We start from the raw sequence: 14165 nt of genomic DNA on the forward strand, positions 1-14165 counted from the left end.
ATTCTGGAAACATCCACCCAAAAACATAGTAACTTCTCTTGCATTCGAAGGCAATTGGAGATGTACCCATGGTACTTCGAATTCGTCACGAGGAGTTATTGTTGAGAGGGATTTGAAGAACATCCCCTGGCCAAAGATCCTTGTTGGTTTCTCCACCCAAGGAGTTTCTGCAGTGAGGTGCATCTCTACTCACAAAGATGAAATTATGCTGCCGACCAAGGTTCTGATTTTAACGTTTACATCACCACGCCCACCTGACACGATCAAGGCAGGTTATCACATTTGTGAGGTACGGCCATATATTTTCAACCCTCTCAGATTTTCAATGTCAACGGTTTGGTCACTTAAAGATATCATGTCGTGATTCCTTGATGTGTGATCGTTGTGGTGGCAAGTGGACCCTCATTGTGTTAACTGTAGCGGCTCTCACACAGCTTACTTTTGTTTTTGCCCTAGGTGGGTGGAGGAAAAAGAGGTACAACATTTAAAACACTTCTCAACATTTCTTATCCCGAGGCTCTAAAGTTACTGTCCACCACTCCATCTCGGACATTTTCTGCTGTACCACTGCTACTATGGAAGTGCAGACAAATCTCTCCATGCCTCCAACACAGTCGTTTTCAAACCAAATGAAACATCTTTTGTCCATCATGGTTAAGAGAGTGGATGAGTCAACACTAACGCCTATCTCTGTCCCAACCATTCCTTCCAGTGTCTCCCAGGATCCACTTCCTTTGGCTTCATCTTCTGACGTTTCCTCGGATCCATCTTCTTATTTGGCCCTGAGATGCAGAACGATTATTCAATATACTTTTGGACGACATAGTCTTCCGTGTTTCCTTGGGTCGTACCATCACTGTTTTTTTCTTTCTACCTGTCTCCTGAAGAGATCTATGATCAATTAGATCTAGATAGTCTCGTTGAACAGTCGCCATCTCCCTTTTTAATCCTGGAGGATTTAATGAACACAGTCCCCTCTGAGGAGATACTGATATTGATGGAAGGGGTTGCTCTGGAGAGCGTATGCTCTCAGATCACGACTTTTCACTTTTTAGTACTGGTTCTTGTACTTATTTTTATATATCTAGTCAGTCCTTTACTGCTATTAATCTTTCAATTTGTTTCTCTTCACTATTCTCCCACTTTTCATGGAGGGTTGTTGACAATAACCCACGAGACAGTGATCATTTTCCTATAATTTTGTTTTCCTTTGTTGTTGTTGTTAAGCGCAAAGCTACACAATGGAAAAATCTGCACTATGCCCCACCTAAAGATCAACCCCCATTTTTAGAGTGTACGTCATCAACTTATCACTTTCGTACTGGGAGCGTGAGGAACATAAGTTTGACAAGTGAGTAACATTACCCACCGTTTGGTTTTCCTTTGTTTTGAATTTCGCGGAAAGCTACACGAAGGCTATCTGTACTATCTGTCCCTGATTTAGCAGTGAAATACCAGAGGAAAGGCAGCTAGTCATCACTACCCAGCGCCAACTCTTGAGCTACTGTTTTCCCAACTAATAGTGGGATTGACCATAACTTATAACGTTCCCATGGCTGAAAGGGCGGGCAAGTTTGGTGTAACGGGGATTTGAACCCTCGAACCTCATATTGCAAGTCGTGTGCTATAACCACCTGGCCATGCTGGGCCTACCGTCTGTTTTGATGTTAAGTGGTGTAATAATTTTTTTTCTTTTTGCATGAGTGTAACATAAGTATTCTTCCTAACATGGCTTGATGGTTATGGAGTTAGACTCACCATCTGAGGTTAACGCGATAGAAATCTGTCACTAAACATGTTTGTTGTTTCTGTCGTGATGTTATTATAATGTTAAAGTCATTCCTATTAGTCATTGGTAAAGAGTTGCATATGAGCTGGCTATATGGGTGTTAATTAATTATCTTCCTTCTATTCTATCATTTCAAAATTAGGGGTGTCTAATGCATTAGCTACCATCGAAGTTTAACAAATAAACCGTATTCTAAGTTATAACACACTCGATGGCTCGCTGCTTGCTTAAAAATACTGACTAAAAGCTCACTTAATAATAGCGTAACTTAGATCATTTTTTCCAATTAGTAGATGGTGCATAATAATGATTTCTGGAAGGGTAAGCTGGTTATTTAATTTTTAATCTCACGTTGCAATTGAGCAATTGTATATTTGTATCCAAACGTTCAAGACATTTGTTTGTGCTTTTATTCTAAATCATAGAAAACACACCATCGTCACATCTTTTTAAACTATGTCTAAGGTTTGGAACGCTTAGAAAATCTGTTGTTTATAAACCTATTCATAAATTGTATTTAAACAACCGTATTGTACACTAAAAGCACTCGTTCTAACATTGAAGACAAGAAGAAAACAAAATGAACAACGGCCCAATGAAGTTGATGTAAACAAGGAGATTAAGATAAATTGGATTACAGTTCAATGTACCTACGAGTAAAAACAAAAACTCATAAACTGAATTCTCTAATGCAGGAAGTATAAACTTTAGCCTGGTTGAACTTATATAATCTACCTCATCTAATCTACATTTGAAACTTTAAATGCGAAAGAGAGAGAGAGAGAGAAAAAACAATTTTTTTTTTTGTATTAGAAGTCGTGTTAAAATATGTCCATTTGTTCATAACTTTCTCGTACTATAAAATTATGGTTCAACTAAAAGTATGCATTTAGTGTCCAGCTAATTCTCTTTCTTTCTTGCTGCTTGTTTTTTCATTGATATGATTATGTTTTGTTTTTACAAACAAAATCAAAGCAAAAATGTACATACAGTGTAGCATATGCAATTGGATTGATCTAAAACTAATTTGCAACTTATTTTATTAAACACTGAATTTTGATATCATAATCCAGTAATAATATTCCCCTTGTTCAGATCGCGTGCAATATGTTGATAGTTTGTGTGTTTGTTTTTGAATTTCGCCCAAAGGTACTCGAGGGCTATCTGCACTAGCCGTCCCTCATTTAGTAGTGTAAGATGGTACAGCAAGAAAATAATATGAGAGTAAACATATCTATATACAACTGAAATTACTTGGTAGTTTGTGCGGAAAAGACAAAATATAATCAGTATTAAATCTGTTGTCTTTTTAAGGCCTGCTAACGAACTTAAATGGCCCAGCATGGCCAGGTAAATAAGGCGTTCGACTCGTAATCCAAGGGTCGCGGGTTCGAATCCCCGTCACACTAAACATGCTCGCCCTTTCAGCCGTGGGGGCGTTATTATGTGACGTTCAATCCCATTATCCGTGGATAAAAGAGTAGCTCAAGAGTTGGCGATGGGTGGTGATGACTAGCTGCCTTCCCTCTCGTCTTACACTGCTAAATTAGGGACGGCTAGCATATATAGTTCTTGTGTAGCTTTGCGCAAAATTCAGAAAAACAAAGTCACCCAACCTTTTCTATAACTGAAATAGAATGTAACTTAAATATCGGGTTAAAAGAATACATAAATATATATATGAACAAAAGAAACCACAGTTTTTCCGAACAGAGTGACAGTAAAAAAACGCAAATCTGACATTAATTAATGGAGAAAACCAGCGAAGCCTTATAAATAAAATCAAGCAGTTTAAAAATACACAGGTTCATCTCCATATGTCTGATCGTTATTTTCCTAATCTTATGCAAATATTTTGCACAGAATTTTTACATTCTCGTTTTTATTCAATTTTTTCTGTTCAACTATTAATAAATAATCTGTCAATTTAACGGACTGGTGTGAACATGCATAAGTATCCAACATCGATATATTGTTATATTGTGAAATGTCAATCTAAATACTAAACCCTTCTTTAACGTTAAAACTTGTGTACTTGCGAATGGTCGCACAAGAGATCCAAATGTCGTATTTGTCTTTAAAATTGTCTCCCTCAATATAAAACCTTTAACTGATAATAAAGTACAGAACAACAGGTTGCGTTATAAAAGGTTGTGTGTTATCTTGTAAACGTCTTACATTGTTTACTTTATCACTGTAGAAATTATGGCCGAAACGCTAAACTTAGCTACATGTTAAGATAGCTAAGTTTTATCACCTTCTGATTCAAGTATTACTCCAAATAATTGGACTCAAGGGGCCATTTCAATATTTGCAATGAAGTTAACATTGCTTGGTTGAACAAAAATAAGTCTATCCGGTATTTAGTAATAAGGAACGATAGATTACTGAAAATTAAACGAAATTTGTAAGATGAGGAATAAATAAATATATACATTATATACACGTGTTTATACGTGTGTTGTGTAAACTAACTGTATCGTATAAGGACTCACAGTAATCTTAAATGATAACATTGAGATGGGAGTGGGGTTGAATTCTGCTCTCGTTGTACTTTTGGGAGTGATCGTTTTCTACCTACTTCAGGTGGGTTTTGCACTTTTAGTAAGTAGCTGTTTACGCAACTTTTTGTGGGAGAACTGTAATAAACTCCAACAAACAAAAGTGTAAGTATTTACACCATATGGTAGGTAAGTGAATGTTATAATAATAATAACAGCTCAAGAGCTGATTGTACACGTGAACCGGTATCGCGGCGTTTGAACTTGACTTGACTAAGGTATAACAACCCTACTGGCACTACTTACAAGTACTAGCAGTTGAGGTTTAGGTATGAATTTAAAAGAAGTTATATTTTATTTTGTAAAATTTGTATTTCAGTCTTATGAGTAAAATTAAAGTGAAGCGTAGTTTATTAGCAAAACATACGGTTATGTATTTTAAAATATTGTAACTTACAGCATAAGTTATGCTCTAAGAATAGGTCTATTAGCAGTATAATTAAAAATTGAAAAGTAATTGGTAATGTTTAGCCCTAGCGTTGAGTGAAAATTAAAACGATAAAATTAAGTTTAATGAAGTTTAATAATTAACTGCAAAAGCATTAAAGGTTGCTATATTATTTGTTTATGCCCCTAATTCATTGTGATTACTGTAATTTGTAGCACTAACAGGAACACCAAATCTGCAGCCTTCGCTGTTTTCTAATACTGTTATTCCTATAATTATATGTATTTGTTAACAAATGAAATATTAACATTTAAGCTAATATAAACAAACTTGCATGTTACATCTTAAATTATATTGTGGTATACATACAGTATACTTGTTGCATTGTCAGGTACAAGTTATCTGTATATTTTTTTAATTTTAATGCAAACTGAGATCAGTAGGTTATCACTTTGCTCTGTACTTTTAAATTATTAAATCTATCTTATTTTTTTTGGCCTTCAGATATTAAACAAAAGTACTTTTATCTTAGACACAACACTTGCAAATGGATGGCAAAGTTTGACTTTTGTGGTACTATTGTTAGAGTTGTTTTCATTTTCTTTCTTTTTTTTTAGTGTCGTGAATGTGGAAAATTATATTGTTTATTACAAAATTTGAATCTCAGGGTAAGGTTTCTATTGAATATGTCAGTTTTTCTACATTTAACAACTGTATCAAATGTTTCAATAAAAATTTAGTTTCCTGTAGGCACCCAACTTAAGATTTATTTCCTGAGCTAAGGTATATAATCAGTATTTGCATGTGTATGTGGGCATCTTTATCTTCTGCCATTTGTTTCTAAATTGTAACTTTAAAGTATTTCAGTTTTTATATTGAAACTTAATGCTGACTCTGAATATTTATGTAGAACATTCCCAACAAAATAAGATGCATTCAAAGAAACTTGCTGTTAATGAAGTTAAGAAAATTAGAAACAAACTGGACAAGCTCAGGGTTCTATTTGAAATGGAAGACTGATAAAATGAAAAATACTGACACTTATTTAGATTTGGATAACATTAATAATTGGAATTATTTTTGAATTGTCAATTACAAGTTATTTAGTAGTGACAGACTGATACAAAATGGACTGAGGCTTTTTGAAGTTGAAGACATAAAATATAGTTTTCAAAAGGATGACTAGAAATTTAAGCTTGGGTTTTAGTGATGGAAAATTCTAAATTGGCAACTTTTACTGGTCACCTGCTCAGATAAATGAGGTCCGAGCTGTAACCAGTAATTATACTAATGTAATAAGTTTGCAATACTTAAATTTTAGATATGTTTACTAGGGCTGTATGGAGTCTAATGTCAAGGGAGAACAATTTTCTTGAAGTTACTGAAGATATTTTTCTGTACTAAACAGAGAGCCAATCGGAGGTGGTGTCATTCTGGATTTATTGTTAACAGCTAATGAGGTATAATGTTGCACGAGTTAAAATAGTGAATATTTGGAGAAGAATGATGATAGAATAATTAGGTTTGATGTTATGATACATGTTTAGATGAAAGGATATTAAGTTTTAGTTGTTAACTTCTAAAATCCAATTTGGAAAACATGAGAAGACTAATATACATCAGTGAATTGAAACAATGAGATAAGTGATGTAGAACAGAATTGGGAATTTTAAAATGTTAGTCACTTTTATTTCAAGACAGCCATGTTCCTGAAAAAACTGAAAATGATAACAGCGAAGACCAATTCTGTTTGGCTTACTAACAACGTGAAGAAAAACATTGTTGATAAGTATCAAAAATAAAGAAGTTTAAATTGTCACATATATTAGATTTACAAAACTGTAGAAAAGCAAGTGATATCCTTATAAAAATAAATCCATCCAAAAGGGCTAGTGGGAAACAGCTGGCTGATAATTTTAAAACTAACAAGAAGTATTTTGATGTCAAAAATGATCAGGATGTTAAATTGCTGATACCAAGGTATTTGTTAAAGATGGCTAACTGAACCTTTACATTTGTTCTCTTCTGTCATCACAAGAGAAGATAACTAACAACATTCCTCAACAAGTGACACTCTGAATTTTTTCTCTTATTTTTGGTAGATAAATAGACAATGAAGATTAAAGACTTACCAATGTGACTTCTTTTTTAAAAAGAGATCGTAAGAGTTTTCTAGGAAATTATTGTCCAGTTAACTTGACATCTGTACAAGGAAAAGTCCTAGAGAACCTGATTAAAAGGAATTTTACAAAATAAAAGGACCCTTAGTGCATCAATTGCAATGGCTCTCACCCATCCTACTTTCATTCTTGCCCTAAATGGTTGGAAGAAAAAGAGGTACAGCATTTGAAAATGATTCATAACATTACTTATCCTGAGGCTTGAAAGTTGCTGTCCACCACTTCATCTTGGACGTATGCTGCTGCACTTCATTCCATACTACAGTGGAAGTGCAGACAGATCTCTCTGTGCCTCCAAAAGAATCGTTCTCAAACCACATGAAAAGTCTTTGACCACCATGGTTAAAAAAGTTGATGAACCAAAGTCAATACTTATCTCTGTCCCTAACATTCGTTCCAGCAAACCCCAAGATCCATTTCCTTTGGTTTTGGCTGTGGACATTTCCTTGGGTATATCTTCTTTACCAACCCCATGATGCAAAACGATCATTCATTCATGACAAAGACATGCCCGATGAACAGATTTCCCTTGAATAAAGAAAATAGACATGGCCAAAAACAGAAGGGCTCTCCACTCAATTTGTCTACATTCTAGTCTGGATGACATTAAAGCACTGATTGCTTCCTACTATCCTGTATGTCTTTCCTCACAGCAAACATTTCTGAAACCTGCCGATGCAGTCACCTGTTGGCAATTTTCTTTGTACAGAAATGACAGGTTGTGGGATGGATGAGTGCATGGAGGGGTGGCGCTGTTGGTTGATCAGCATGTGCTTACTCTGTCTTTGCCACTTAACACTCCCTTGGAGGTCATAGCCATCTGTGTTTCCTTTGATTGCACCATCACTGTTTGTTCTCTCTATCTGTCACCTGGAGAGACCTATGATCAGTCAGATCTTCATGCTCTCATTGAACAGTTGCCCTCTCCCTTTTTAATCCTGGGGGACTTTAATTGACATCATCCCCTCTGGGTAGGTGCTAATATTGATAGGAGGGGCTGCTCCGTAGAGTGTATGCTTTCTGATCACAACCTTCCTCTTTTCAATACTGGTTTTTTTATTCTTATTTTTATGTACCTAGTCAGTCCTTTACTGCTATTGATCTCTTAATTTGCTTCACCTCACTGTTTTCCCACTTTTCATGGAGATTTGACAATAATCCATGAGGCAGTGATTATTTTCCTACAATTTTGAGAGAGACTCAAAATGGATGCCACCCGACCTGCGTGTCCCAGTGGATGCTGGATCAAGCCAACTGGCTCTTTTTCACTGCTCTCACAGAACTTGATTCTGCCATTTTCTGTAAACCATCAGTTGACGACTGAGTCGCAGCAGTGACTGACTGTATTAGACAAGCAGCTGCTCAATGTATTTCTAAGACCTTGATACATTTTCCACGATATCCTTCTCCCTGGTGGAATCCTGCCTGCCATATGGCACAGAAGGCTCAAAAATGGGTTTGGGATACTGTTCGTAAGTATCCTACACTTTCAAACTGCATTGCTTTCCAGCAGGTCTGTGTACATGCTTGGTGGATAAGACATCAAAGCCAGAAGGAATCTTAGATTAAGTTCACAACCAGCACATCTACCATATGAGATAAGATTTGAAAGGTCAGTGGACAATATAATTTTGTCCCCCTTTCAGTCTTCTCTCTGATGGCCAAGAAGTAGCTGATACCCCAAACATTGCCAATACCTTGGGTGAAAGCTTTTGCTAGGTATCTAGCACTTCTGCTTCAACCTCCACCTTCTTAGCCATCAAGACTTAGGCAGAGTAATTACCTCTTTCCTTTTGAGCTGATTGCCTCTATGACTATAATTGCCCCTTTACACTGGTGGAACTCAAACTGGCCCTTCATCTGACTGGCAGTACGTCGTTTGGACCTAATGATGTACACTATGGCAAGCTGTGCCATCTATCTCTTGCTTCTCTTGCTATTCTACTGATTGTTTTTAACTGGATTTGGCAGGAGAATGTTTTTCCTGATGCCTGGCACCAGGCTATTGTCCTACCATTCTCTAAGCCTGGGAAGAACCCCGAGAATCCTTCAAACGATTGTCCAATTGATTTAACGAGCTGTCTCTGTAAGACCTTATAGAGGATGGTTAATGCTTGTCTGGTTTGGTTCCTCAAATCAAACAACCTCCTCTTGCCCACTCAGTGTGGTTTCTTATGACAGCACTCCACCATAGACCACCTGATTCAACTTGAAATGCCAATCAGAGAAGCCTTTCTCAAAAGACAATATCTTGTATCAATATTCTTTGACATTGAGAAGGCTTATGATACTACATGTAGGTATGGCATTTTGCATGACATCCATTTATATGGGTTACGTGATCATATACCCATTTTTATTAAGAATGTTTTAATGAACAGAAGATTCTAAGATTGTGTGGGTTTGACACATTCTTGTTCTTTTCTATAGGAACTTGGAGCCCCTCAGGGCTGTGTTTTGAGTGTCACACGTTTCAGTATAAAAAGTTAATGTCATCACTGAACAACTCCATCTCACTGTTGCAAATGGGCTCTATGTCAACAACTTTCAGATCTCATGCCAGTCTTCAGACATGATGTATATTGAGCGACAGCTACAGAATCCCTCAATCATTTACTGAAGTGGACAGCAGCAAACAGTTTTCACTTCTCTCTCTCTAAAACTGTTTGTGTGCACTTTTACAACCAATGGGGTATTCACCGTGATCCTGAACTCCATATCAGTGAAGTTGCGCTACCCGTTGTTTTTGAGACAAAGTTCTTGGGGCTTATCTCTGACCATAAGCTGACCTTTATATCACACCTCAAGCAGTTATGAGTCAAATGTACAAGAGCACTGAACATCCTCCATGTCCTCTCTTCCACCACTTATGGAGTGGATCATTGTTCTATGCCAAAATTATATCATGCTCTTATTCAATCAAAACTAAATTTTGGATAACTGGTATATGGCTCTCCCAGGACTTCAGCTTTGAAGGTGTTGGACCCCATTCATCATCAGGGACTTTGGCTCTGTACCAGGACTTTCCTCACTTTCCCAGTCCAGAGCTTATACACAGTCTCATGAACCTCATCTATACCTCAGCCATTTGCAACTGTCTTTACTATATGCTTTGAAATCTCACAGATAGCCTAGTTGCTTTGCACCATAAAATGCCCAACCAACTTTTTTGAGGTCATCGCTTATCTTAATAGTGAAAAGGGTACAAGTTTTATAGTTAAAAAAGCTCATGATAAGGTTTCATACAAAAGATTAAGAAACTCGCATAATTTGGAATTGAGGTAGCATTGATTAATTCCATTGTAAGGGGTCTCAAGGCTCAGTAAATAAGCCCTTGCTTTGTATTATTTACACTAATGTTATTGATAGGGGCTGGACATAATTATGCAAATTTACTGCTGAAGTTATATGTGTGTATATTTGTAGCAGTATTGAGGATGTGGAGGTATTAGATAATGACTTGGATCAACTTTTGTATTTAATGCACATGGGTCATCATAATTTAGAACACACTTTTAAAATGATAAAACACTCATTAGTATGACTGAATTAAAGGATTTTGACATGTTGGTGGATGACTTACAAGTCATTGTATGCTGTTGTTACTAATAAGGCCAGTTGAATTGGTTGCAAGTCAAAGGAGGTAATTAACTGTATATATCACGAGCTAGACCTCATTTAGAATATTGTAAGCAGTTTTGGTTTCCTTATTCTAAGAAATAATTTTGATTAATGAAAAGGGTTCTGAGAAGAACTAACACAATGATTTCTGTGATGAAAGGGTTACCTTACAAAGATATGTTAAGATATATTAACTTCTTTGGTCTTGAGAATATAAGTGCAAAAAGTGATCTAATTGAAGTTTTTGTTCATGGCAAGGTACAAAACATCTTGTTTCAATACTACCATCCAAGCTTAACATATATTTCCAATTACACATCCAGTGCAACAACAACATGAGAAGTTGTATTTTATTTACTGATGAGGAATTATTCACCTGCACTTAGCTAACAAGCTGTATTCATCTGAAGAGAATTCAGAACCAGATTAATGGGACTGACAAGCTGTATTCATCTGAAGAGAATTCAGAACCAGATTAATGGGACTGACAAGCTGTATTCATCTGAAGAGAATTCAGAACCAGATTAATGGGACTGACAAGCTGTATTCATCTGAAGAGAATTCAGAACCAGATTAATGGGACTGACAAGCTGTATTCATCTGAAGAGAATTCAGAACCAGATTAATGGGACTGACAAGCTGTATTCATCTGAAGAGAATTCAGAACCAGATTAATGGGACTGACAAGCTGTATTCATCTGAAGCTGTATTCAACCTGTATTCACCTGAAGAGAATTCAGAACCAGATTAATGGGACTGACAAGTTGTATTCATCTGAAGAGAATTCAGAACCAGAATAATGGGACTGACAAGTTGTATTCATCTGAAGAGAATTCAGAACCAGATTAATGGGACTGACAAGCTGTATTCATCTGAAGAGAATTCAGAACCAGATTAATGTGGCTAATAAACTGTGTTCATCTAAAGAGAGTTCAGAACCAGATTAATGGTATGAACTGTGAAGATGTGAAACATCTTTTAAATGCTCATTTCTAAGTGTAGGTTGAATAATGAATAACATGCATTTCTGATCATAAGGCTGATATCAAATGAATTCATAATTTAATTGAAAAGTGGTGATTGATGTTGTTTTATAAGAGTTTTGTCTTGCCATGACTGTAGCATTATAAAGTCTAATTACCTTTATTTTGAATATAACTGTGAAATATATGGTTATAATAGATATACTAAATGTGCCATTCTAACAAAGAAAAATGTATTTTGTTTTATGAACTGTTTATTATAGCTTCAATATACTCCACAAGTACAAGTTTGTGCAACATGTAGGAAAATCTTTATTCATTCTGTTTAATAAATTGTACTTCCTGAATGTTTTATATTTAAAGGAAAATATAATTTTATTGCATAGGTTAAATTTTCACTTATTTCACATTTGCATTATGTTTTATCATGTTCCTCTGTAAAAACCTTTCAAATAAGTTTTCCTTTTTTTGAAAATAATAAGTCCTTTTCTTCTATTTTTGCCAAATTATAGATAAAAGCTCAGATTGATTAAACATTTTTAGCAGAAAATTATTTACTGTAACAATTTTGTAGAGCATTACAGTAAGGAGCACTAATCTTGTGTTTTCATATGTTGACATTGATGGTATGGGAAAGCAATTCCAAATGCATGTGGGTATGTTAAGTGACAACAGTGAAGTGGCTATTACAAAAATGATAATCTTTCATTAAAAAATTTGAACCTATTCCATAGTTTAATGTTTCATCTTTATGTTTTGGTAGTAAAAGAAACCAAAAGTATTGAAATATGAGTACATCTTGAAAAGATAGGAGTGATGTTTTGATTTTGTGGTCTATTGTTAACAGGGAGTGACTCACAACAAGGACATTGTTAGTTACATTTGGTATACAACTAATGGAATTGCATGCTACTTCTCTTACAGAACAGCTATAAGTGATGTGACATTTTAGAATTTGTCACCAGCTTAACAAATATAATCTTTCCATCAAACTTTATGGAAACTAATTTATGATCAAATGTAAAATATATTTCTGGTATAAACTTTTTTTCTTTTATTAGATTTGGTACCAGTATTCTGAAGACCAAGCATCAGAGGGCTCAAGGAAAATGTTTAAAAAGGAAGTTGAAGCATTGTTTTCAGAGTTCTGGCAATGGAGGCAACAAGAAAGCCCAGAATTTGCTTCAACTATAGGAAACCATATTTTTGATGATAAACTGGAGTCGTATTCCTTGGAAGCATTTCAGAAAAGAAAAGTAACTAAGGAATTATGTATTAGAAAAAAAATAATTATTTAATTAGATATTGTTACCTTGGCTATAGTAAAACATTTGAAATATTTAAACGTTTTAAACTTGTAAATATGAAACAGATAGCATTTGATCTCTGTAATAGTACAGAGTTAAAAAAAAGGTAAGATGTCTGCATTCTCACTTCTTTGTTGTTGTTTTTCTTGTGCCAAAAACATATATTTCTCTGATATTTTGGCTGAGCATAACACATTGGTTTTCATGCCATACATTGTGTCTGTGAGTCTACCATTCATATTCAATTACTGCATAAAATAAAATTGCTTTCTGCATTTTGTAGCTGTGTGTGTTGAAAGGATAACAGTTAAATTCACTATTATTTGATCAGACAAGGGTAGTTTAAGAATTGATAGTGGGTGCTATTGAATAGCTGCCTTCCATTTAGTCTGAGTTCGAAATTATGGACAACTGATAAAAATTAATCTTGAGTTGTTTAACACAAATATTCAAAAACAATTTTGTTTTAATTGTTCAGAATGTATACAAAACCAAACCACCAATAAGATTTACTTGATGTGAATAAACATTTGGTTATATATAAATATCTTTACACAAACACACAGACTGATAGGTAAACATTTTTCCTGTATGCATACATATTTTTGCTGTTTGTCATTTCATAGTAAAAATTAAACATTTGAAAGTACACATGCTCTAGCTAACAAATAAAAGAATTAACATATTATAAGGAACTAATATTTCATACTACTAGATATTTATGTTTTGTAATTATAAATTTTGAACACAATTTGAGTTAATTAATTTTTCACACAAGCTTCTGATTGAAGCTCAATTTAGGTATTTTTTAAACTTAAACATATATTGTTATCACTTTGTTTTTCATTGCTAGTTTTTTAATTATCTGATTAAAATGGTTTAATGTCCAGTCCACTTAACTGTAACAAATAAATTAGTTTTGATTCTCTATAGGCTTGTACAGTTTTTAACTTATTGGAGGTCTACATTTACAGTTATGCCATCTCTACTAGGTTAATGGTATTAATTATAAACTTGCATATGATCTTCAACAAGAAATAAAGCATGATATAAATTCAAAAAATGTAATGTTTTGTTTTTAGCATATCCAAATTTGAAGTGACAGCACATTGAATGAAATGGTTCATTGAACATATGATAACCAGTTTTTTTATATGAGCTATATTAATTCAATCTAATTGCAGCTTGCTACAAGATGTATAAACTGAATAACTGAGCTTGCTGATCTTAAGATCAACCACATTTAGGATTACCTGATGCCCCAGTAATTGGAATCATCCTAGATTTAGCCTTATTATTCTGTCCCAGTCAGAAATACTAAAAGTACTAAATTGCC

At 34.8% G+C, this 14165-nt stretch overlaps 1 protein-coding gene across 5 annotated transcripts in view; it reads left to right on the forward strand.

Moving 5' to 3' along the window:
• The first annotated feature begins 3794 nt into the window (after positions 1-3794).
• The window catches only part of LOC143251972 (uncharacterized), a 50321-nt gene continuing 39950 nt past the window's right edge, over positions 3795-14165 (forward strand). For 2 of the 5 annotated variants that reach the window (XM_076503392.1, XM_076503395.1), the window contains exons 1-2: positions 4219-4375; positions 12584-12778. In XM_076503392.1, coding sequence (XP_076359507.1) covers positions 4310-4375; positions 12584-12778 — 261 coding nt within the window. In that variant the 5' untranslated portion in view covers positions 4219-4309. Of the gene's footprint in view, positions 4456-4499; positions 4620-12583; positions 12779-14165 lie in introns of those variants that run through there. The other 3 variants (XR_013028775.1, XM_076503394.1, XM_076503393.1) reach the window with 2 other exon arrangements.

Source organism: Tachypleus tridentatus, chromosome 6, assembly GCF_004210375.1.
Source record: "Tachypleus tridentatus isolate NWPU-2018 chromosome 6, ASM421037v1, whole genome shotgun sequence".
NCBI classification, from domain to species: domain Eukaryota; kingdom Metazoa; phylum Arthropoda; class Merostomata; order Xiphosura; family Limulidae; genus Tachypleus; species Tachypleus tridentatus.